Source organism: Taudactylus pleione, unplaced genomic scaffold, assembly GCF_031769625.1.
Source record: "Taudactylus pleione unplaced genomic scaffold, aTauple2 ptg000279l, whole genome shotgun sequence".
Classification (NCBI taxonomy): Eukaryota; Metazoa; Chordata; class Amphibia; order Anura; family Myobatrachidae; genus Taudactylus; species Taudactylus pleione.
The window spans coordinates 1609217-1636523 of record NW_028284681.1 but is presented as its reverse complement, the minus strand read 5'-3'; the positions used below and the strand labels follow the sequence as shown (position 1 = coordinate 1636523).

The following is a 27307-nucleotide window of genomic DNA, read 5'->3' as shown; positions in this document are numbered from 1 at the left end:
GTAATCTTAGTCTCATCAGACCATAAAACATTTTCCCACATGGTCTGAGGTGATTAATCGTATTCTATGTAAAATGTAGACAGCCTTGTATTTCCCTTATGTGAGAAATCACATCCGTCTTCCCTTGCGCTGACGTGCAAAATACGGGACATAGGGCCAGATTCAGAGATGGACGCAGTGCCGATGTTTACACAGCTGAGCAATTATCGGTGATCTGGGCATGCGTCTGAGTCACACTGTGCATGCGTCAGGTTTCATTACAGTTGTTGCTCATGAGGAGTTATTCGCAAGTGATCGACAATCGGTTAGCGTTTCTGGGTGGGAACGGGTGAGGGGGCGACTCAAACTCAGGCATGTCATGATCTGGTATCTCAGTTCCCGCTGCAATTCGGTGTGGCCATAGGGTTACTCAGAAGGTCGATTATTGACTGATCTGTGACTGATGCTGCATATTTGTACGCAGTCGATTGAATTTGTGGTGGGCATCTCAATACAAATCTCGGCTGCGGCGACAGGCATATTTTTACACAGCAAATTCGCAGCTGCGCTGGCTGTAGCGTACCTCTATGATTCAGGCCCATAGTTGTCACATGTAGGAAGTTACCAGTTTCTGCAGGAAATTCCTTCAGCTACTTTAATGTTGCCATAGGCCTCTTTGTTGCCTTCCTGATGAGTTTCCTCCTCGTCCTGTCATCAGCTTTGAAGGGGCATCCTGACCTTGGCAATGCGCCACATTTTCTCTACTTATCGATGATAGTCTTCACAGTGTTCCATGGTACATGTAATACTTTTACATTCTTTTATACCCCTCTCCTGCTTTGCACCTTTCAGCACTGAGATTCCGTAGATATTTTGAAAGCTTGCTGCAGACCATGGCTATCTCCATAGGATGCAACCAATAAACCTGCAGGGAAATCCCACAGGAACAGCCAAACTTAATTTTGGGCTTGTCACAATCACTTTCATTGCTGGCACTGCAGGTGTATGCTAATTACATTTGAACCGGATTAAAAATGTTTAACTTTGAACAGCGCTACAGTCCCATGAAAGGATGTGCACACCTGTGCAATTATGATACTGTAGGATTTGTACTTCTAAAAAATAGTTTTTCAAAGTCACATTATAGGTGGAAAAAGATCTGACATGGACTTTATTGGTTTCAAGCTCCACATCATAAAAACTTGCACGTATGCAAGTTATTATAAAATCAATGCACGTATGCAAGTTATTATATCTACTGTACATATGCATATTGTTTTCAGAAGTATGAATTTGTGTATATTACGCTATGCAAACAATTGTACACCGAACTCCGCATCAGCCCATATGGCTCCTTACAGATAAGTAACCAGCTGTTTCTCATGTGGCTACAATTACATCTTTAAATGCCCTTTGTCCTCTTACCAGCTTCAATATTTTCTTATTTGACCACACTGGTTATCTTTTATTCCTAGAATTCTTGTTGTCGTACAATATGAAAATGCAACAGTATGTATTTTTTATATACTGTATATACTTAAAATATCCAGTTTTTACTTTAGAAGGCATTTTCCCTGTATGTAAGCTTCAAAGTTTCTCAAAGATGTTTAACTTTGCCTTTCTAATATGAAATTCTTATAGCTTCCTTATAATATTTAAGAAACCCAGGAAATAAGGGGCATATGCCCTCCGTGTAGGTACAAGTTAAACTATTTAAACTATCTTGGGCTGCCCACATGAAGCCACACAGTTACTGGATGTGATGGCATTTATCATACACAATCGATGTCTCCACTGATGCTGGTTAGAGAATGACACTGGCTATTCACTGATTCATGCTAGGAGGTCATCTTCTCATAGAGAGGAAAGGCACAGGTGGTATAAGTAATCCATCTGGGTCTAGAGTTTGGCATGCTGTCATCAGAGATTAGCGAGAGTCTGTAGTATAAAGCTACCAGGGATGTGGGTCTGTAGAGCAAATGTTACCTTAGGTCTAGGAACAATATAGTAAAGATACCAGAGCTCTGGGTCTGTATAGTAAAACCACAAGAGATTTGGGAGTTCTGCATTAAAAAGCCACAATAGTGCTGGGGTCTAAGCCAGCCACAGAGTTCCAAAAAACAGTGTTCTACATTGGACAAATATAATTTGCCTGTAAAAAGATGTATAGATGAAGGGCCATATTCAATTAGAAGTGAAAAGCCATTTTCCGTTGAAAAGTATCGCGGATCGAGGCTTTTCGCTTGGTCGGAACTTATCTCCAAATTCAATTACAGCCAGTTTTCGCCTACTCGGAAAGTCAATGCAATGTAATAGGTGAAAAAGATTTGCCTAAGAATTGCAGGAGAAAATAAGTGCAACATTTTTATTTTGGGGTGCAAACGTGGGGAAACCACTCAGAACCCTTGGGACAGCCCCCCCGAAGGACAAAAAATACTGGGGGGAAACTTAAGAACACCCCAAAAAAGTACTTTCATTTTGGGGGTGTAAAAGCACAAAGTGGAGGGGACAAGCATAAAAATTAGCAAAATAGACTTCTTGGGGTGCTGTAAGGAGAGGCCAAGTGTTTTTGGGATTGCAGGTGCATGTATGAGGGTCGTTTTTCACATTTTTTTTTAAAGTTCACTTTAGAGACATCAAAACATGCTAGCACCCATTTTCAGGTACCCCAAATTTGAGGACTACTTATTTTTAGCAAAAAATACTGCTTAATGCCATTCTTCAGCACTTGTGCAAAGACGCTAATAAGAAGCTATTGAAACAACTTAAGTACCCCAAACAGTTTTATTAGGACTATTTGGACTAGGGGTGAGCGGGTTCGGATTTCTGAAATCCGAACCCCCCCGAGCCCCCCCGATCCGAGTCCGATCCGAGTCAGGCTCGACTTTTCCCGCCTGACTCGGATCTGACATCGAGGCAAAACGTCATCATCCCGCCTTCCGAGTCTCGCGGGTTTTGGATCCTATATAAGGTACCCGCGTCGGCGCCATTTTCTCACTCGGCTGTGGACAGTGAAGAGGGAGGGTGGGAGTTAGTGCTGTGTAGTGTAGTGTAGTGTAGTGCTGCTGTTGTCCACTACTTCAAAGTCCATAGGGGCTGGCTGTGTTGTGCTGTGCTGCTGTTGTTAATAGGGGCTGTGTCCACTACTTCAAAGTCCATAGGGGCTGGCTGGACTGTGTTGTGCAGTCAGTTCCAAAGTCCTGTGCAGTGTCCCAGTCCTAAAGGGGTGCTGTAGTGTTGTCCAGGGGCTGCTCTGTCCATCAGGGGTGCTCCCCCCAAGTGCTAAAAAAATAATATATTTTCTGTGTTTGTGAATTGTGTGCGCAGTAGCCGCACGTGCATCAACAAAGTAGTGCCAAGCGTGCGCCTGTGTCATAAGTAAAGGGCCGGCTGGCTTGACCGTTAAGGGTGCTGTAACCCCCGAAAGTACACTCCAGTCCAAACCAAAAAAAAAATTATTTTCTGTGTTTGTGAATTGTGTGCGCAGTAGCCGCACGTGCATCAACAAAGTAGTGCCAAGCGTGCGCCTGTGTCATAAGTAAAGGGCCGGCTGGCTTGACCGTTAAGGGTGCTGTAACCCCCGAAAGTACACTCCAGTCCAAACCTAAAAAAAAATTATTTTCTGTGTTTGTGAATTGTGTGCGCAGTAGCCGCACGTGCATCAACAAAGTAGTGCCAAGCGTGCGCCTGTGTCATAAGTAAAGGGCCGGCTGGCTTGACCGTTAAAGGGTGCTGTAACCCCCGAAAGTACACTCCAGTCCAAACCAAAAAAAAATTATTTTCTGTGTTTGTGAATTGTGTGCGCAGTAGCCGCACGTGCATCAACAAAGTAGTGCCAAGCGTGCGCCTGTGTCATAAGTAAAGGGCCGGCTGGCTTGACCGTTAAGGGTGCTGTAACCCCCGAAAGTACACTCCAGTCCAAACCTAAAAAAAAATTATTTTCTGTGTTTGTGAATTGTGTGCGCAGTAGCCGCACGTGCATCAACAAAGTAGTGCCAAGAGTGCCCCTGTGTCATAAGTAAAGGGCCGGCTGGCTTGACCGTTAAAGGGTGCTGTAACCCCCGAAAGTACACTCCAGTCCAAACCAAAAAAAAATTATTTTCTGTGTTTGTGAATTGTGTGCGCAGTAGCCGCACGTGCATCAACAAAGTAGTGCCAAGCGTGCGCCTGTGTCATAAGTAAAGGGCCGGCTGGCTTGACTGTTAAAGGGTGCTGTAACCCCTGAAAGTACACTCCAGTCCAAACCAAAAAAAAATTATTTTCTGTGTTTGTGAATTGTGTGCGCAGTAGCCGCACGTGCATCAACAAAGTAGTGTCAAGCGTTCGCCTGTGTCATAAGTAAAGGGCCGGCTGGCTTGACCGTTAAGGGTGCTGTAACCCCCGAAAGTACACTCCAGTCCAAACCAAAAAAAAAATTATTTTCTGTGTTTGTGAATTGTGTGCGCAGTAGCCGCACGTGCATCAACAAAGTAGTGCCAAGCGTGCGCCTGTGTCATAAGTAAAGGGCCGGCTGGCTTGACCGTTAAGGGTGCTGTAACCCCCGAAAGTACACTCCAGTCCAAACCCAAAAAAAAATTATTTTCTGTGTTTGTGAATTGTGTGCGCAGTAGCCGCACGTGCATCAACAAAGTAGTGCCAAGCGTGCGCCTGTGTCATAAGTAAAGGGCCGGCTGGCTTGACCGTTAAGGGTGCTGTAACCCCCGAAAGTACACTCCAGTCCAAACCTAAAAAAAAATTATTTTCTGTGTTTGTGAATTGTGTGCGCAGTAGCCGCACGTGCATCAACAAAGTAGTGCCAAGCGTGCGCCTGTGTCATAAGTAAAGGGCCGGCTGGCTTGACCGTTAAAGGGTGCTGTAACCCCCGAAAGTACACTCCAGTCCAAACCAAAAAAAAATTATTTTCTGTGTTTGTGAATTGTGTGCGCAGTAGCCGCACGTGCATCAACAAAGTAGTGCCAAGCGTGCGCCTGTGTCATAAGTAAAGGGCCGGCTGGCTTGACCGTTAAGGGTGCTGTAACCCCCGAAAGTACACTCCAGTCCAAACCTAAAAAAAAATTATTTTCTGTGTTTGTGAATTGTGTGCGCAGTAGCCGCACGTGCATCAACAAAGTAGTGCCAAGAGTGCGCCTGTGTCATAAGTAAAGGGCCGGCTGGCTTGACCGTTAAAGGGTGCTGTAACCCCCGAAAGTACACTCCAGTCCAAACCAAAAAAAAATTATTTTCTGTGTTTGTGAATTGTGTGCGCAGTAGCCGCACGTGCATCAACAAAGTAGTGCCAAGCGTGCGCCTGTGTCATAAGTAAAGGGCCGGCTGGCTTGACCGTTAAAGGGTGCTGTAACCCCTGAAAGTACACTCCAGTCCAAACCAAAAAAAAATTATTTTCTGTGTTTGTGAATTGTGTGCGCAGTAGCCGCACGTGCATCAACAAAGTAGTGCCAAGCGTGCGCCTGTGTCATAAGTAAAGGGCCGGCTGGCTTGACCGTTAAGGGTGCTGTAACTCCCGAAAGTACACTCCAGTCCAAACCAAAAAAAAAATTATTTTCTGTGTTTGTGAATTGTGTGCGCAGTAGCCGCACGTGCATCAACAAAGTAGTGCCAAGCGTGCGCCTGTGTCATAAGTAAAGGGCCGGCTGGCTTGACCGTTAAGGGTGCTGTAACCCCCGAAAGTACACTCCAGTCCAAACCAAAAAAAAAATTATTTTCTGTGTTTGTGAATTGTGTGCGCAGTAGCCGCACGTGCATCAACAAAGTAGTGCCAAGCGTGCGCCTGTGTCATAAGTAAAGGGCCGGCTGGCTTGACCGTTAAGGGTGCTGTAACCCCCAAAAGTACACTCCAGTCCAAACCTAAAAAAAAATTATTTTCTGTGTTTGTGAATTGTGTGCGCAGTAGCCGCACGTGCATCAACAAAGTAGTGCCAAGCGTGCGCCTGTGTCATAAGTAAAGGGCCGGCTGGCTTGACCGTTAAAGGGTGCTGTAACCCCCGAAAGTACACTCCAGTCCAAACCAAAAAAAAATTATTTTCTGTGTTTGTGAATTGTGTGCGCAGTAGCCGCACGTGCATCAACAAAGTAGTGCCAAGCGTGCGCCTGTGTCATAAGTAAAGGGCCGGCTGGCTTGACCGTTAAGGGTGCTGTAACCCCCGAAAGTACACTCCAGTCCAAACCTAAAAAAAAATTATTTTCTGTGTTTGTGAATTGTGTGCGCAGTTGCCGCACGTGCATCAACAAAGTAGTGCCAAGAGTGCGCCTGTGTCATAAGTAAAGGGCCGGCTGGCTTGACCGTTAAAGGGTGCTGTAACCCCCGAAAGTACACTCCAGTCCAAACCAAAAAAAAATTATTTTCTGTGTTTGTGAATTGTGTGCGCAGTAGCCGCACGTGCATCAACAAAGTAGTGCCAAGCGTGCGCCTGTGTCATAAGTAAAGGGCCGGCTGGCTTGACCGTTAAAGGGTGCTGTAACCCCTGAAAGTACACTCCAGTCCAAACCAAAAAAAAATTATTTTCTGTGTTTGTGAATTGTGTGCGCAGTAGCCGCACGTGCATCAACAAAGTAGTGCCAAGCGTGCGCCTGTGTCATAAGTAAAGGGCCGGCTGGCTTGACCGTTAAGGGTGCTGTAACTCCCGAAAGTACACTCCAGTCCAAACCAAAAAAAAAATTATTTTCTGTGTTTGTGAATTGTGTGCGCAGTAGCCGCACGTGCATCAACAAAGTAGTGCCAAGCGTGCGCCTGTGTCATAAGTAAAGGGCCGGCTGGCTTGACCGTTAAGGGTGCTGTAACCCCCGAAAGTACACTCCAGTCCAAACCAAAAAAAAAATTATTTTCTGTGTTTGTGAATTGTGTGCGCAGTAGCCGCACGTGCATCAACAAAGTAGTGCCAAGCGTGCGCCTGTGTCATAAGTAAAGGGCCGGCTGGCTTGACCGTTAAGGGTGCTGTAACCCCCGAAAGTACACTCCAGTCCAAACCTAAAAAAAAATTATTTTCTGTGTTTGTGAATTGTGTGCGCAGTAGCCGCACGTGCATCAACAAAGTAGTGCCAAGCGTGCGCCTGTGTCATAAGTAAAGGGCCGGCTGGCTTGACCGTTAAAGGGTGCTGTAACCCCCGAAAGTACACTCCAGTCCAAACCAAAAAAAAATTATTTTCTGTGTTTGTGAATTGTGTGCGCAGTAGCCGCACGTGCATCAACAAAGTAGTGCCAAGCGTGCGCCTGTGTCATAAGTAAAGGGCCGGCTGGCTTGACCGTTAAAGGGTGCTGTAACCCCCAAAGTACACTCCAGTCCAAACCAAAAAAAAATTATTTTCTGTGTTTGTGAATTGTGTGCGCAGTAGCCGCACGTGCATCAACAAAGTAGTGCCAAGAGTGCGCCTGTGTCATAAGTAAAGGGCCGGCTGGCTTGACCGTTAAAGGGTGCTGTAACCCACAAAGTACACTCCAGTCCGAACCAAAAAAAAATTTATTTTCTGTGTTTAGCCGCACGTATATATCAAATCGATATAACATAAATGGAGGACCAAACTTTCTCCGATAAAAATAAAATAGAGAAAGATCAAGAACCACTTCCTCCTAGTGCTGAAGCTGCTGCCACTAGTCATGACATAGACGATAACATGCCATCAACGTCGTCTGCCAAGGCCGATGCCCAATGTCATAGTAGAGGGCACATACAATCCCAAATGGCAAAGTTCAGGAAAATGACCTTGAAAAAGACATTTAAATCAGCTGAAGAGAAACGTAAACTTGCCAATATGCCATTTACGACACGGAGTGGCAAGGAACGGCTAAGGTCGATCCCTAGTATGTTCATGACTAGTGGTTCAGCTTCACATGACGATGGAAGCACTCCTCCCACTAAAAAAATCAAAAGAGTTAAGCTGGCAAAAGCACAGCGAAGAACTGTGCTTTCTAAGAAGATATCACAAATCCCCAAAGAGAGTCCAAGTGTGGTGGTGGTTGCGATGCCTGACCTTCCCAGCACTGGACGGGAAGAGGTGGCTCTTTCCACCATTTGCACGCCCCCTGCAAGTGCTGAAAGGAGCACCCACAGTCCACTTGCTGATATGCAAATTGAAGATGTCACTGTTGAAGTACAACAGGATGAGGATACTGGTGTAGCTGGCGCTGAGGAGGAAGTTGGCGAGGAGGATTCTGATGGTGATGTGGTTTGTTTAAATCAGGCTCCGGGGGAGACAGTTGTTGTCCGTGGGATGAAAAAGCCCATCACGGTCATGCCTGGGCAGAAGACCAAACATTCCACCTCTTTGGTCTGGCAATATTTCTATCCAAATCCGGACAACAACTGTCTTGCCATATGTACCATATGTAAAGGTGAAATAAGTAGGGGTAGGGACGTCAACCACCTAGGAACATCCTCCCTTATACGGCACCTGCAGCGCGTTCATAAAAAGTTACTGTCAAGTTCAGAAACTTTGGCTCAGACCGTAAGCAGTCCAGGGACACCTAAATCCCGTTGTCCTGTTGTATCCAAGCGCCTGCAAACCACACCGTCAACTCCCTCCTCGTCAATTTCCTCCTTAGTCAGGATCGGAAGTAGTCCTGCAGGCCATATCACTGGCATGACTGACTCTCCTATCCGGGATTCCTCCGGAGGATCCTGCATTGCTACGCCTACTGCTGCCGCTGCTGCTGTTGCTGCTGCTGCTGGGAGTCGTTCATCATCCCAGAGAGGAAGTAGGAACACCACTACTTTTACTAAACAATTGACCCTCCAACAGTCCTTAGCGAGGAGGATGAAGTACGACAGCAGTCATCCTGAAGCAAAACGTATAACTGAGGCCTTGACTGCTATGTTGGTGTTAGACGTGCGTCCGGTATCCGCCATTAGTGCAGTGGGATTTAGACAATTGATGGAGGTAGTGTGTCCCCGGTTCCAAATCCCGTCTAGATTCCACTTCACTAGGCAGGCGATACCGAGACTGTACAGAAACGTCAGAAAAAGTGTCCTCAGTGTCCTGAAAAATGCCGTTGTACACAATGTCCACTTAACCACGGACATGTGGACAAGTGGAACAGGGCAGACTAAGGACTATATGACTGTGACAGCCCACTGGGTAGATGTATCACCTTACGCAGCAACAGCAGCAGCGTCACCAGTAGCAGCATCTCAGAAACGCCAGCTCGTTACAAGGCAGGCTACGCTGTGTATCACCGGTTTCAGTAAGAGGCACACCGCCGACAACCTCTTAGAGAAACTGAGGGAAATCATCGCCCAGTGGCTTACCCCACTTAGACTCTCCTGGGGATTTGTGATATCTGACAACGCCACCAATATTGTGCGGGCATTACATCTGGGCAAATTCCAGCACGTCCCATGTTTTGCTCACACAATAAACTTGGTGGTGCAGAATTTTCTGAAAAGCGACAGGGGCGTGCAGGAGACGCTTTGGGTGGCCCGAAAAATTTCTGGCCACTTTCGCCATTCAGCGACTGCGTGCCGAAGACTGGAGCGCCAGCAAACACTCTTGAACCTGCCCCGCCATCACCTGAAGCAAGAGGTTGTGACGCGGTGGAACTCAACCCTCTATATGCTTCAGAGGATGGAGGAGCAGCAAAAGGCCATACAAGCCTATACATCCACCTATGACATAGGCAAAGGAGGGGGTATGCACCTGACTCAAGCGCAGTGGAGAATGATTTCCGTGTTGTGCAAGGTTCTTCAGCCCTTCGAACTTGCCACACGTGAAGTCAGTTCAGACACTGCCAGCTTGAGTCAGGTCATTCCCCTCATCAGGCTTTTGCAGAAGCAGCTGGAGAAAGTGAAGGAGGAGCTAAGACGGAGCGATTCCGCTCGGCATGTGGGACTTGTGGATGAAGCCCTTCATTCGCTTTGCCAGGATTCCAGGGTGGTCAATCTGTTGAAATCAGACCACTACATTTTGGCCACCGTGCTCGATCCTAGGTTTAAAGCCTATGTGGTGTCTCTCTTTCCGGCCGACACAAGCCTGCAGAGGTGCAAAGACCTGCTGGTGAACACACTGTCAGCTGAAGCGGAACGTGACACGTCAACGGCTCCTTCTTCATTTTCTCCCGCAACTGGGGCTGCCAGGAAAAAACTTAGGTATCCTAAGCAACCCGCTGGCGGTGATGCAGGGCAGGCAGGACCAAGTTTGGACATCTGGTCCGGACTGAAGGACCTGGCAACAATTTCTGACATGTCTACTGTCACTGCATATGATACTGTCACCATTGACAGAATGGTGGAGGATTACATCGGTGACAGCATCCAAGTAGGCATGTCAGACAGTCCATACCTGTACTGGCAGGAAAAAGAGGCAATTTGGAGGCCCCTGTACAAACTGGCTCTATTTTACCTGAGTTGCCCCCCCTCCAGTGTGTACTCCGAAAGAGTGTTTAGTGCAGCCGGGAACCTTGTCAGCGAAAGGCGTAGGAGGTTGCTTCCACAGAATGTGGAGAAGATGATGTTCATCAAAATGAATTATCAGCTCTTCCAGGGAGACCAGCCTCCAGAAGGTACAGAGGGACCTGTGGTGGTGGATTCAAGTGGGGACGAGTTAATACTTTGTGAGGATGAGGATGTACACACTGAAGAGGGTGAGGAATCGGTGGATGAGGAGGATGAGGATGACATCTTGCCTCCGTAGAGCCAGTTTGTGCAGGGACACATTAATTGCCAGCTTGTTTTGTGGGGGCCCAAACGAACCAATCATTTCAGCCACAGTTGTGTGGCAGACCCTGGCGCTGAAATGATTGATTTGTTAAAGTGTGCATGTCCTGTTTATACAACATAAGGGTGGGTGGGAGGGCCCAAGGACAATTCCATCTTGCACCTCTTTTTTTCTTTGCATTATGTACAGTTTGGGGCCTAGTTTTTCTAACTGCCATCCTGCCTGCCACTGCAGTGTCACTCCTAGATGGGTCACGTGTTTGTGCCGCCCACTCGTGTCGCTTAGCATAGTCATCCAGCTACCTCGGTGCAACCTTTTGGACATAAAAACACTATTGTGAGGTGTGAGGTGTTCAGAATAGACTGGAAATGAGTGGAAATTAAGGTTATTGAGGTTAATAATAGCATAGGAGCAGAAAAACCTACAAATTCTGTGATTTTAGCTGTTTTTATGCTTTTTTTCAAAAAAATACAGATCCAAAACACAAAACCCAGAACCCAAAACACGGAAGGGTGGTTTTGGCAAAACCAATCCAGATCCAAAACACGAAGAAAGATCCAGATCCAAAACCAAAACACAAAACACGAAAAGTGGCCGGTGCACACCCCTAATTTGGACACATCTACATTGATCCCCAAAGTTAGTGCATCTTTTTGGGGGGTTCAGGCTGATTTCCCCAATTCTGACACCACTTTCCACCTGTTCTGAAATCGCCGCTTGCCGTTTTCGTGTGTTTTGTAAATGAATACGGCGAATAGCGGGGACGCAGACGATAAGTTTCCGCATCCAAAACACGCAATGTCGGCGTAAAGTCAGACAGGCGAAACTTTACCACGGGTGCGAAACTAATTGAATACCGCCCCAATTGTGATAACCTGGCACTATTTTGTGACCCTTGAAATTATTTCTGAATAAGTTTTTTTTCCATTATAAGTTTCCTCCAGGTGTGCATCGAAAATGATAAGAAGGGGTACATAGTCAGGGTCAGCTTGAGGGCTGTTCCAGTGGTGCAGCCAAACCGGGATGCCATCCCATAGGAGGCGCACTGTGGCCGTGGGGACTCATGACCGAACTGGAGGACCGCTATGCCCACTGTGTCCTCCAGAGTCCGTGACCACATTACAGTCATCATGGCTGAGCCTGCCATTAACCATTGTTTTATCTGACTGAATTTTCTTGCACTACAATTAAAATATGTCCAAATCATCACAACGCACTGAAAATCTTTAAGGAACCTTGATAGATCGTTGGCAGATTGGACACTTTTTAGCACCATGTCGTGTCCCGGAGTGCCAGGGAGCTGCCGAGGAGAGTTCAAGATAAATCGCTCACGATATTACATTGTGAGCACATCGTCTAGTGTGTACGCATCATGAGTCACTGAGGCTGCTGCTACATGCCACGATAGGCTGAAGGCGAGGGAGGGATCGGATGATTAGTCACTGGTTAAACTGTGTGACTATGGAGCTCCTCCTGCAATTTTCTCTGCAGCTGTTTGTGACAGACAAGTGAGGTTACTAAGTTTTCATGGGGTCGACGATTTTTTTGCCACTGCACATGCGACCATAATCACCTACTGCAACTCTTTATCCGCACTGTGAATGAAATGCAGGTAGCATTTGGGGGAGGTATCAGGAAGTGTCGGCTAAAAACGCAGATGTGTCTCGAACATTTTGCATCTGAGTCACATATGCAGGAAACATGGGTCCGGCATCTTTGTTACATTTATTCTGAGTGAACAAAGACTCACTCAAGGAGTCAATGTTTGCGGGATCTGCGTCCGATGCTGCGTATGTGGTGAGAGCTATGATGGCTCCGTTAGGCGTCTCAGTTCAACTCCTAGCAGCTGTTATATTAGCATATTTTTTCAAATCCTCAGATGAAAAAATCGCAGCTGCAACAGCAATAGTGTACTACTCTTAATCGGGCCCTTAGAGTAGTACAAACAAATACAAAAAAAAAGAAAATAAAAGGCAAGTAAATACTTCTCTTCTGCTCTAATAATAGAACGCGTTTCTAGGACACACTGTCCTCTTCCTCAGGCAAGAGGCAATGTAAATACTTAAGCACGAACTGAGCCAACAGTGACATATATATAATATTTAAATAAAAAACGTAATATAACACACACACCTCCCAAAAAAATAAAAAATTAAATATGTGATGTCAAATTAAATCCCCTGAAACTCTGTTGCCGTAGGCCGATCTCATGTTTTCTAAAATATGGGCTTGGTTGCTCCCCATATATTCACTGAAAATTCTTACTTTATCGGGGCATGGACTCATCAACATGTCTGGACAGGCATGCTGGTCCGTTATCTACCTGTATGTTTCCCATGGTTGCTGCAAAGTAACTAATGGATTTTTCCAACTAATCCCAAATACTTCATCACAGAAGGCAGTTTGCAAAGTGACAGCAACTACAAGTTGCATTTTTGCAGTACTTTGATGGGCAATGCAAGTGTAGTTCCTCACACGGGTTCAGGCATGAATGCTCAAGATGTGATTGGAGTCATCCATTTGCAAAGTGTTTCAAGTGAGGAAGACATGGTGTGCGCTGGTTTCAGAGGTATCCAGGCAAGGAGGTTGCATTGATACTTCAAGATGGTTTTTCAGACCCACTACAGGGAGCTTCAGGGTTTTAAAGAAGGAGGCTGACTTTCGGTGAACGGGTGGGCCATACATACACATTGGGTGTGATCCCTAAGGAAATAGCTCAGTAATTTTACTGAGCATTCCCAAATAGGGGAATTGGTAAGTGATGAGATTAGCAAAGAAAGATTCTCAGTGTCATGCAGTCATTATTAGGCCATTTGGTAGCTCAGGTGATGGAGGCTTTAATGTTTTAAAATAGATATGGAGTCTGCATTTAATTTACTGCCTGTGCATCCTAAACTGCCGAATAGTGGTGATAAGAGATGATATTTAATGGAGTAATATTACAGTATTTAATATTTTTTTAATTTGTTGTGTTATTTGCGAGAGGAAATAATTAGGTGGGCAATTGCTTGTTCATGTACTGTTTAATATCATATGCGTTTCAAGTGGTTGCTAACAGGATTAACTTGGATATTCACTATTTGGATGACTTCTTAATGGACAGGGTACTTCTTATATGGAATATCTTACTGAGCTCAATGAAGCAGCAGATAGTTATATTCAAGTTTCCACTGGCACAGAATAAGGCAGAACCTCTGCATTCTTGGGAATAGAAAGTGCTTTAAAATTGCTAGAATGCATATTTCTGCAGTTCAAAGAGTTGGCTATGAGAGAGCAGCATGCCCCACAATATGTTGTTAGAGTAACAGAAGAAATGAAGGAGTATTTAAAGAATTGGAATTCATTCTGTAACTGGTTTTAGAATAGGAGATCAATATGGTTGCTGAGTCTGTAAATAATAATGAGCTGCATGTGTTCACAGATGGGATGGGAGTCATAGATTTGGGGCATATTTTTAAGAAAAAAGTGTAAATGGAAATGGTCAGCAGAACTGTAGGATTACTAGAAAATATGGCTCTACTAAAGCATTGATATTATGTTTTTATTGTGATTATATGGGCATCAATAATTTCTCTTCTTCCTTGTCCACCTATCATCAACCTGCTGAGGCAACTAGTTCTCGTGTTTAAACTGAAACATTTTGTGTTATGATAAGCAACCGCAAGTAGTTACAAATGGGAAGAATGGACAAGTTTTGTTTACTTATACCAAAAGATTGATATGGCTGCATCTGGCCAGGGTTTCTTTGTCATCTGGCTTAAGGGTTAGCAGAGATACCCTGGGTGTCCACTCCTCCTCTGATGCCCCCCTATTTCTTATCTTTTTGTGGAGAAAGGTTATCATTTTCTGCTACTCTGTCAGACTAGGAGTGTGCAGCAACTAGGAGCTCCACATCTTCTGGCTGCCTCTCTTCCATCCCGGCGCCTAGCCGGGGGACTCCACTGAGAAAAAAAAGTAAATGATATCACTCATGCAATGTTATTAGCCAGCCTAGGTTTGCCTAGTAGCATGGGTTGTAGTCAAAAGGCCGACGATGACACTGTCGATATTCAAAATTTTCACACCACAATGTTGACAGTTATAGGGCGAGTTGCACTATATGGAAAATGCGATAAAAACCCTGTTTCCGGGTTTTACCACATTTTGCATATGCACTATTGTGTGGCTGCCGGGCTTCCGATGCGGAAGGTAACGCCAACTTTTGCTGGCGTTACCCTATAGAAGCCTATGGGCTTCTACTGCATCTCACTGTTAAGAGGGATCCCTCCCAGCGTGCCCCGCTGGGTCACTCTGCACATGCGCAGATGGACCCCTCGGTCATAAATCTGGAAGTTCACGGGGCGGCGTGGATCACAAAGGACAGCTCTTACAGGAAGAGCTGTCCTTTGCTGTACTGATCGCATATGTTAATTCATATGCGATCAGTACGAATGCGGTGTCTGGCGGTAAGTACTGCTCTATGTTAGTGCATCCCACCCATGATGTCGACAGGCAACGTGTTGACGGGTGAAATGTAAGAATGTTGAAATTTGGGTTAGGCTGCAGGTGGGAGGGTTAGGCTGTGTGTGGTTGGGCGCTTCGAGTTAGGCACTAGAGGGAGGGTTAGGAGTAGAGATTAGGGTTAGTGGAAAAATACTCATCCGAATGGCATAGGATCGGAGGTCACCCAGATGTATAACTATTGATATATCATACCCCAACCCTGTAGCAGCATCGGTCCTGTTTGGGAGATAGAGTATGATGGTCACTGGCAAGTGGCATATGGTACATAATGACAAGCATTGCAGAGCTGGGAGGTCATGATGTAATGACCCAGTGGCGGCACTGGGGTCGGCGACACCATTGCAGCAAGGAATCCCCCTATGCATGCTGCTTGCGTCCAAAAGGGGTTGTGGCCTCACTGGGAGGTCGTGGCCTTGTGACTCCCGCCCCCCAGTTTCATCACTTGGGCTGCCCCCAGAGACTCCACCTGCACTGCCGGCTTATCCTAAGTGACCAGGACTTGGGCACTGCATTGTGATGTTAGTGTGCAGTGCCTGGCTCCCTGTCACTGAGGAGGAGACAGCATTTTGGTGTCACCCCTTTGGAGAGTGACACCCAGTGCGGTCCGCACCACCCTAGTGACACCACTGTAATAACCAAGAGCATCTATGTTCCCTGGCACTGGATCTGCTGGATCAGTAACGTAATGGGTTATGCCTTATTTTATGGAATAAATGATCTGACAAAATGGTACTTAGTGGACCAGGCACTGAAGTTATATCATAAAAGCAAATCATGAAGTGATGTTAAGAATCTGATATTTGAATACAATTTAAGACAAGGAGCAGAAATGCAGATCAGACTTTGAATTCAACTTGTTTCGGTTTACTACTATCTGATATTGTTGGGACATTGAGCATAGGGGAGCTTTAGTGAGCTGTACTGAGGGGAATCAAAATGTTATAGAAAGCTCCAGTTGTTATTGGGGGAAAATAAAGCTTAAAAGAGGCAGTGGGAAAGTATTTTATAGGTAGATAACATATATAGATAGATAGATAGATATATATGAGTATTCAATACACAGGAGCTTAGGATACAAATAATAGGTATAAGGTGGTCTACATGGACTGATTCTATTGGAGTGAGACACATATGAGCAGACATGGCTTGGTGGGATTCTGGTGTAATGTAACAAATAAAGGTATGAGGTGGTGACATGAGCTGTGGTGAATAAGAAGTTTCAGTATGTTAGTGTTGGAAAAATATGCATTTGTTTTATATCTCACATACAGAAGTGATTGTTACTATTGCTATTTTCTGTTTGTGTACACTGCATAGCCATGGGAAATTGTTCCAAAGATTACCATTGGCTGCTGCCAGATGTTCCTCCGGTGACATTCTAATGGTCTCCTTTCTCCTGTCCTCATCCACTCAGACAACACCGACTGAAGGAGACAAAAAGAAAATGTTGCTAAAAGCATAGATGGCATGCCATGGGGATCAATGCATCGGTATGTGTTTCCGTTTGGAGTGCAACACAAGAAAACTGTTGTATGTATTATATGTGCCCTTACACCTACCCCTGGCCCACCAGCCGCTCTGTGTAATATATGGAGTCAAGAAATACATTAAAAAAAATTAGTTGTTTTTGTTCTGTTCTGTGTTCATTTGTTGCATGAATTTGCCTGTGTATCATTCTCTACCACTCCTACTAAGAACTTACCCCTTTTATCTGACAGTGCCTTATATACTTCTTATAGGAGATGCAAGTAGACTTTGTTTTGTATTTACTGAACAACATGTACCTTTTGTTGAACATTTCTTTTCCATATTTTGGAAGAAGAAATTACATAGTTGTCTAGTTACATTGTCCTGTTTCAACTACCTGTAGGCAGAGATATGAAGATGCAGAGTTTGCCCTATGCGTCACTGTTATAAAATATGCATTTCCATACTGAGCACAGTACAAAAATGTATTCTGCTTCTGCAGTACAGTTCATGGGAATATAGTCATATGTGTCACCAGCCATCTGCTGTAACCTGGTCCTGACAGTTACTAGCTTAGTCCACACACGCTATGTCATAGAGCCCTGCTCCCAGACATTCAGCTATAAACACTAACACCTCCCTCATTCCTGGGATGGATATTAATATAATTACTGCCTCACCCCAATAAACTCCACACAGTCCATACACATATGCGGTCATCAGAAGGTGTATCTCTTGCACAGGGCCGTAACTAGGGGTTACAGGGCCCTGTTGGTGGCACCCTTGCCACCCCTCGGTCCCTGCTTTTGGCTAGCAGGGTCCCTGGATCTGCACCCTGCAGCTAGTATTGATACGGCAGTGCTGCCCATAGCATCCTTTGGACACTACAGGCAGGCACCCTGGCATATATACAGCTGCTCGGAGCATCTTCAAGACACTCCAGGTACTGCTGCACGTTTGGGGACCTAGCGGTGCAGCCCCCCCTATGCACAACATCATGACGTCATGTGCAAAGGGGGCTGGACTGGCACAGGGCGCCGTAAAGCCACGTTATGGCTCTGCTCTTGCAGGTCCTGGACCCCTGGTGCAAAATATGCATTCATTGCTACTGGACCAGACTCACTATGTAATCTATTAGGATAGCTGCTATATTATATGAAGTTGCTGCCATCTATTCACATTACTTAATGGATATTTGCATTTGGATCACTGCAGTATTCCTATTTGAGTTTTAGAGGGGAAGACAATTGATGTCTGTATTTAATTATTTCATATGAATTTGTTTCTGTATTTATTAGCATTTTATATGGTAAATATGATTTTCACTTTTATGAATAACACTGTGCAGATACATCATTAAAGTATTACATAGTGTACAAATGGGCTACTGTGACTTTAGCATTTACTACTTACACTGTCAAACAACATCTTCTGGAGTAAACCAAGCGATTATACTATCCTCCTCTTTTCTCTTTGCATAAAGCGGGCTTATACTACTGTTGTAGAGCTGAACGCATCGGAAGTTCTGCTCCATTAAATAGTTTTTTACAGTAACCCATATGACCTGTTATTCATACTTACACCACCACACTTTAAACTCATCTTCTTAGCACAGGGACATTATGCACAAAACTGGGAGCGTGGGTTTTTCCACAGAAACAACAGTGGATTCACAACTGATTGGTTTATGGTGACAAGAGACTGGTATTTTGCATGGTATGTGCAGCTACAGTACACAGTCAATGCAAGCCTGGCATGTGGTTAACTTCCTCTGTGACCCGCCCACACACAGGTTGGAGATGTATTTGTCACCCACATTGCAGTATCAGTCCTGTTTACATGTGGGATCCTGGAATCCAGTTCTGCAAACATGATGATTTGCCTGGCACCATTTTTTTTATCTACTTAGCCACCTGTCTCTCTGGCATATAGCACGCCTGTCTTTTTTACTGTGTGTATGTGTGTTTATGTATGCCTGCAACCGCGTGCACCATTTATGGGTTACATTTATGCTATGACAACATTTTAATAAGTCCTAGCACAAGTAGTTGTCCACCTTTTGAATTTATATCTACTAGTCATAGAATATGAGTTTTGGAATTTTGTTGCATATTTCTAGAAATTATTTTGGTCATTTCTATGTTTAATGGTTTACAATATAGAGCAAGCCATTGTTACTTTGCATTTCTAGCAATATGCATAATACCTGCCTGACAAGGTGCAGAAACAGCTATGGGTTAATAATTGCCACTTGGCAGAATGGTTTGTGGCAATATTTATGAAAAACAGTACACTCTATAAACCATAGCAACCACATTGTAGGTGACATTTTTCTTTAAGTGTTTATCAAAGGAAAGCAATCATCTGGTTGTTCTGGTTACAGCGCCTTTTTGCCGTGCACCATTTGTTACAGGGAAATTAAATGATAGACTTTTACTGGTAGAAATGTGTGAACATGTATACAGCATACTGCTGGGGGAGACACCGAGAGCCCTGCAGGATGACTCTGGGTATTTAGCACCCAGTAGCAATGAGTGTATCCCTCTATGTGCTTATTCTCTTGGCACTGCCCTGGAATTAAATTTGCTGGTCTGACTGCCTGCACTTCTCTTGACTTAGATTTAACCATGGCTGGTCACGTTTGCAGCTGCTTCTATTTCTAATCTGTTGCCTGGTGAAAGGGGCTGAAGGGATCATCTGATACTTATTCTTCTCTGGATCTTCTAGCCCTTGTCGTAAATCCGGGGGCTCCAGCCCTGTCAGAGGGAGGGGGCTTGCTTGAAGAGAGGGGGTTGGCAAGTACTGGAAATTCCCTTTAACTATTTACAGGGAGAAGAGCACCATGTGTTCATACTTGTCATTGACCCCTCCCTTTTTACCTGGTCTTTTATTTTTGTGTTGGCCCCCCTCCCCATGACACATGCTAAATTTGGTAAAATGCCTGTCCTTCCAATCAGGGGTTAGCTGGCAAAGGATTGGGAGTGGGGGGTGTAATAGTTAGTGGCATCCAATCAGGGCTGAAGTGGGAGCAGGTGTGTGAATGGGCACAGTACAAATTAGAGTGAACTCTTTAAAGAGATAGCTTTGGGTGTCTGTACTGAGGAACTAGCAGATATCTCCTAGCTGACCATTCTCTCTGCAGGCATTAGGGTTACCTGCCAACATGGTAAGTGAACCAAGACCTATGGATTATACATCATGTCAAATAAGTGCTGGAGCAATAGGGGGGGGACGGCAACTTAAGTTTCCTGTTGTCAAACATGGCACTGGTACCCACTGTAACATGTGAATAGTTACTTTCCCAGCAGCACAAACAATGAATGTAACACATGGGTTCAATTATTGCTAAAATAATTGTCGCCAATAGGAAACTTTATTATCCCCAAAAATGACAGATGGAAACCACTAAGAGCTATTTTACTGAGTACCCTGTATTATACGGAACCAAAAGGGACATTTCACATTTTACTGTAATGCATTATATTTAGAGAAGGGGTACAATGATTTCCTGTGTTATGAATAATAACAGAGGAGGGTTTATTTACTGGTGATTGCTGATCTAATGTTGTCTAACCTTCACGTACCAGGGACTGAATCTCAGATGGGAATTATTATCTGAAAGTGATCTGTTCTATCCAGTGTCCTGGGATTTTCTGACCTCCTCACGCTAGAAACATTTTATTTTAACCTTGCGGAACCTGTCGGCCTATTTGTCAGGCAGTAACTATATTGTGGCTGTAGATTATAGTACAGGATCACACAGTGTTGATTTTCTATATATACAATGGTTTTAACTAATAAGGATTATACGTTCTAAAACACAAACATATTCCCATATTCAATATAAGTTCACTCAGTTCTACATTTTAGAAGAGGAATGTATCATTCTGATGCTGACTGTTTTGAGGGGCAGCACGGATGGTGTAATGGTTAGCACTGAGGTCCTGGGTTTGATTCCTTAACTGTGTGGAGTTTGTATATTCTACCCATGCTTGCGTGGGTTTCCTCTGGGTACTCCAGTTTCCTCAAACAATACAAAAATATACTAATAGGTTAATTGGTTCCCAACTAAAAAATTACCTTATTGTGTATGTACATGTGGTAGGGATTGGAATATGGATTGTAAGCTACACTGGGTCAGGGACTGATGTGAATGGCCAAAATATTATCTATAAAATACTGTGGAATATATGTGCACTATATAAATAACTGGTGGTAAATAATAATAATAATAATAATTTTAATAATGCTACTGACTGTGGGGGCCACATGGTGAGTGACGGAACAGTAAAAGTAATTGATGGACTGTGTGGAGTTTATTGGGGTGAGGCAGTAATTATATTAATATCCATCCCAGGAATGAGGGAGGAGTTAGTGTTTATAGGTGAATGTCTGGGAGCAGGGCTGTATGACATAGCGTGTGTGGACTGAGCTAGTAACTGTCAGGACCAGGTTACAGCAGATGGCTGGTGACACAGATGACTATATTAATAATGTATGCATGTATTTACAGCACTAACATCAGGCTCATGGGATGATTCCGATATATAGGCAGTCTATTTTTGGTATTAGAAAACCTTATTGAGCAATAGGTGACACTTGTGGTGACTGCCAGTTGTCTGATACCAGGCTAGTAAATGCCTGCTTTCAGTTAAGAGGTGTGACGGGAATGAATGCTATATTTTGATAGACACATTTTGATAGACACATTAGGACATGCTTTTAACACTTCTTTGGCTTTGATATGGCTAGTTTATTAGCTGCTTCATCACAGAAGAGAGCTGTGGGGCATTTGAGTTGTTGGGGGTTAAAGCAAAGCAGCATCTGTGATTGTATAAATGAGTAAAACACTGTGGGAAGACAGGGAGAGACCGATTGACTATGGGCCTGATTCACTACGGAACGCAACTGCGAATGCAATAGCGATTACACACGCAGTTCTTCTGTGATAGTATGCTAATCCATTCTAATCGCAATGCCGCCGCTGCTCAACATAAGGATGCCCACTTTACCTTACACACATCCGTAATGTTTAGCAAGACTGTGAAACCATCGGTACAATCGAGTACCATCGCAGCCTCACCACACTTACACAAGTTCTGACCTTACTCAGAAATTGCTAACTTCCAAGCACGCTATGAGTCCTCAGGCTGCGTAGGGCATGCAGTGGCTAATTTATGCACACCCCTGCAATGGCGTTCAAACGCACTGGCATGGCTGCATTTGCCCAACCACCCCCTCGTTACCAACCACAAATGGCACTTCCTGTCAATTACTCTGCAATAGGTCTGCATAGTCACTGCGATCACAGTCCCGATCATAATGGCTAGTTTGCGCACACACACTGCGATGCGTACACATGCGCAGTATGCAACAATCGGACGATTGTATGCGTATTAGCAACTGCATTCCTTGATGAATCAGGCCCTATGTATGCATAATATTAGTTATCTGATTTATGCCCTAAATAACTATATACAGTATTTGGGTACATTGGCTACAGTAGGGGAGCTCTGCTGCTATATGAAATGTTATAGTGTATGGATATATATGATCACCAGCTGCAGCAGTGGGACTACAAGTCTCAGGATGCCCTGTCAGACTAAGGCCTTGTTATTTTGCAAGAGCAGGAGAGCCACAGGTGTTTAAGCCTACTCTAACCAGAGCAGACTGTAAAAGGAACAGTTCATCAATAGACAGCTTATAATACAATGGTCTATACTAGACAAAAATATTTCCTGATTGTGATTAGGTATACACTATGTGGGTACCATATTAATGTTCTCCCATAAAATAATGGGAAAATATGAAGAACTATACAGGTTCTAGGTGAATAAAGATTGCTGTTTATAGAGCATGGATGTAATGAAGAATGGTATTGTACACAGGTTAAGAATAATTGATTTGTGTGTGGGTGATGGCTCAATGAGATGCTGAGAAATACATGTGAATACGTTGTGAGAAGCTGATGGTTCCGTGTGAAGGTTCTGGGAGGTATCGTATTCCATTCAGATATGTTCACGCTTTCCAAGGAGCACAGCTGTGCTTTACAGCCGTCCACCACTTACCTGGACCTTTGCCATCACAGTGACACATAGCTTCCAGCACAAAGACTGATGCAGAGCCAACGACAGCCATCAACACTTAAAACTGAGCCACTTAAGAAAGATCTATCTTCACCACAGTCAGATCCCATTAACCACTAGCACGACAGAAGTGCGTAATGGATCATTGATCCGTCTGGAATATATAAAGCACATGTAATGATTTGTTATGCAAACGATACAATATTTTTACACAAGTTGTATGTTCGTCGGTGCAGTTAATGTGGTATAAATAGGCTTTAACTATCTCCAGGTTATACCAATCTAATCTGGAAATGAATATTTTTCAGAAACTGGATCTAATAGTTTCCCTTTTGCAGATGTAAATGCTATAAAACTTATATGTAGATTAATAAATTAGTAACCTCTTGTGTGGGTTATAACTAATGTACATAGTTAAATATTTTATAAAGTGTCTCATATGGAATCGGTATGAAATACCGCCGGCCGCATGGCTCGATTCCCGGTAGCGGCAGGCTGACATCAGCAGAGATCCCGGCAGCGGAAGCCCGACAGCGCTGGAAATCCCGATCGTGGATAGGTGAGTATCTACTAACCTAACCTAACCCCCCTAACCCTCCTTAGGGGTGCCTAACCCTAACCTCCCCCCCAAGTGCCTAACCCTAATCCCCCCTCTAAGTGCCTAACCCTAACCACCCCCTTCCCCTCTGCCTAAACCTAAGTCCCCCCCGGGGGGTGCCTAACCCTAAGTCCCCCCCGGGAGCCCTAAACCTAACCCTCCCCCCCCGCGGCTGTCCGCTCGCGGCGTCCGCATCTCTACGATCGGGATGCCGGGCGCCGGTCTCCCGGCGTCGGGGAAATGCCGGGCATCTACATCTACGTCTTCATCCTTGCCGGGATATGACAGTCGGGAAGCCGGCTGCCGGTATTTAGGCAGTCGGCTTCCCGATTGCATACCGTCTCATACACAAACACAGAGCGTCTAGAATTATCAGGAGCACCCCTTTCCAACAAATGACAGAATATATACAGCTGACGAACACTAACTGGGCCTGGACCCATCTAGTTTTCCTCAATAATGGTTTAGGGGCACTGCTGTGATTATTATCACACCATATCACAACGGATATTTTCATTTTGAGTTAAAATATCTCCACTATGTACTACAAACTGTAACTGTCAGGGACAGCAGGAGCACTAGCTGCTGTCCCTGCAAGTTACTTTCTAGGCATATTTGAGGAATCTTTCACATTTGTGTAAGACTCTTCGGGGGAATCTGACACTGTGTATGCGCACAGTATCGGCTTCGGGAACCAGACGGAGGCTGCGGGAAAGGGATCGTAAGCGTAAGGGATTAAATTTATTTACTCCATCTAAGTATAGCGTAAACCTATGGGTCCAAAACTTTTTTTGAGTTTGGTACATAGAAGTCGACCGTAGTCTCCATTGATAATAATGGGGACTGGGCTCTGCAGTGCTAATTAGCATCATGCAGGTGATTTGCGTGAAAATCTCCTGCATTAGGCTGTTAGCGCATATCAACAATTTATAAAATGATACAACTACTGCAGTTTCTACATCATTTTATGGAAAAATACTTAATAATTATGACTCTCAGTCTAATAGCAGACCTGAGATTATTCTAGACAAAATGCATTTAATGCTGATTTTCCTTCTACACCTACTGGAAGTTTGTTTTAGGCATTTACTAAGCTTTAATTCACATAATATTTTCTAACATTACTTCTCTATTTCCTCCCATCATTTTTAGGGTGTGGCATAATATTCTATTTCTGTTGACACCCTTATAAACTTAATTTTCTACAACTGTTATCTGTAAATAAATAATCTCCATGCTCATTTAAAGAAGCTACTGTACTTGTTTACAAGGTATAGTAATATCAGGGGCTCGTAGTTTACAGACCCTGTTACATGGCCGTTCCAACAGCTACTAATGGTGCTGCTCAGGAACGTCACCCTTACACCCCTTTTACACCAGGGCAAAAACCCAGGTTATGTCGACCCGCGTTGGGCCTTAGTGGAAACGGCTCCAAAATAAATAACCCTGGTCGAAGCGCAGTGTAAACGGTGTCTGAAGTTGGGTCCGACCAGGGATGGACCAGTGTTCAAAATCCCAGGTCGGACCCGGGATTTAGGTGTAAAAGCAGTATAAGTTTACTATGTAAGTTACCAGGGCTGAATTATTTATTGTTTATAAACTCCCAGTGGTATATTAGATAGCCCATAGCAACCAATCAGATTCTAGCTATTGTCTTCCAGAAGGTGCTAGATAAATGTTAGGTAGAATCTGATTGGTTGCCATGGGTACTATCTCCACTTCTAAAACCCCGCACTTTAGTAAATATACCCCCTGGTCTGTCTCAGCAATTCGTTTAGCCCATTTAACTGCAAAAAGAACAGAAGTGAAGAGTTTGGAAACAGACTGCTGTGTATGGGCTGTAAGAGGTAATGTTGGGGGAGTCTGAACCTAGGGAAAATCTCAGGTCTTCCGTTAGTTATAAAATTCCAAACTCTCTGCTCTAGTAGATAACAACAAATAAACTAAAGGGAAGTGTATGACTACATATTGTACTATGGGTTTCTTGTTCACAACCAGAAAGGGTTAAGAATGCCTGAATTATAAATAGATAGATCAGCAATGTTATACATTTTATACGAACATAATGAAAGAGAGAAACCGAGATCACAGTGAAGGAAACCATAGGAGTCACACAAAATAAATAGATCAGTGAGCACCATAAACCACATAAAGGCAAGGCACACAAACATGCAGAGACAACCACAAAATGTCCTTTACTTATATCCCTTTCTGGGCAAACACACATTTAACCCTTTAATAAGCACTGAAGCAATTCACTAAACCCAATAGAGCTCCGCAGAAATGATCACCAGGGCACAGGGTGTACGTGACGCCAACAGCAAATGTTCCACAGGGCTCCATGCACATTCTGACAATAATTTGATATCCTTTCTATGAAAATGTGGGATCTGCTTTGTACTTTGATCTGCACATGTTTGTGTAGGGTGGGAGCGAAGAGGGGATTGGGGTGATGGGAGCCTTGCATCTTATGTCTGTCACCTCTATTCCTAGTCAAGGACAGCTGCTTTTTACACAAGGCTGGGGAGAAACAGGTGTCTGCTACTGCTACTATATATAGCTGGTACTAAGGGGCTGAGGCTCTTACACTGTTAACCTCTGCATTGTCTTGGGGAGTTTACAGCAAGAACTTTAAATAAGATAGGAGCAGCCTCTCTGGCCCCTTGTCTCTGTTTCCACCTGCCCAATTTCCTAATGCTATAAGGGTACAACATTTAAAAGAAGATTGAAGCCAGACAGAAACCATAAATGTGATCATTAGAGAGCACAGTGGCTGAGTCCTTGTATTGCCTGCCATTTGCTCAATTACGCAGTAAATCTTTGCCTACAATCAGGGCAAATGTTGAGTGAGAAGAGCCCCAAAATGAAAAGGAACAGGACTGCATAGTACAACTAGATCACTAGGCGGCTGAATTGCCCTCTCATGCAGGACCTGCAGGGCCGTATTAGGGTTTGTGAAGGTCATTATGATAGACTGTAGATGTTATTAGAAAGTATAATGTGTAAATACTCCCAGCACCACAAATATGTTAAACACCCTGTAATGCCCCCAGTTCACATTATGCCACACAGAAACCCCAGTTCACATATGGCACAGTGCCCCCCATGCTAGTGATGTAGCTATGTGTGGGGTCTCTGAGCAAGTGCCCAGGCTGCCCTGTTATTAATCCAGAACGTGAAGACCTATACAGTGGCTGCGCACAGGCACCCCCCTAGCCAGAAACAAGGGGTCATGTGGCAGCGAAGGTGCTGCTCCCAGTGCCTTGCACTCTGTGTGGTGGCACTGCTCACATGCACCTAGCTATGGCCCTGATGGGTGATGATGGCTGCCTTCAGCACTAGCGAAGCACTTGTGTAAATCCTCTGATTTGCCCTGGGGCAGATATTACGTTTAAGCAAAACTTATTTATACACTATACATGGGGCTAAATGTAATAGGGTGAGAGTTTAGCAGAAACTCTCGGCCACTGTAATAGAGTCGGAGAACATGGAAACTCACATGCTTTTAGACTCAAAAACCGCTCACGATTTAATCTCTCATCCTGATATTTTCCCATTTTGAAGATAAAACTTGACCAATGTGAGAGATTGCTGCTAAACTCACATTTTCTAATGTCTCGCCCTATTACATTTGGCTCACTGCCGCCCACGGAGTTGTTATAGCTGTAAAGAAAAAGAGGTTTAAGTGTAATTGATGCATTATAGCGAATGGTATTTTGGCACATAGAGGGCCTGATACAGAGATTTACGCAAAGCTGATTATTTTCACAGGTGAAACGATAGTTTGCTAATGCGCATGCACAAAGCCGCAGGCGCATATTTTAGCAACTGTGATCCGCGAGAGAATGCAGTTGTGATTGCATTAGTGTACATCTCTGATTAAGGCCCAGAATATATGGGTGCAAGTGGGACCTATATGTATGTGATATGTGCAAGTAACAAGTTGGTTCATATGCCATACGTACCTACTCTCCCGGAAGGTGCGGGAGACTCCAGATTCTTTGGGTAGTCCCTCGGAGCACTAGAAGGG

The 27307-nt window shown here is 44.4% G+C and overlaps 1 protein-coding gene across 1 annotated transcript in view; it reads left to right on the top strand.

Annotated features, from left to right (window-relative positions):
• The first annotated feature begins 19651 nt into the window (after positions 1–19651).
• The window catches only part of TNNC2 (troponin C2, fast skeletal type), a 33955-nt gene continuing 26299 nt past the window's right edge, over positions 19652–27307 (top strand). The window contains exon 1 of the mRNA XM_088481909.1: positions 19652–19759. Coding sequence (XP_088338035.1) covers positions 19757–19759 — 3 coding nt within the window. The 5' untranslated portion in view covers positions 19652–19756. The remainder of the gene's footprint in view (positions 19760–27307) is intronic.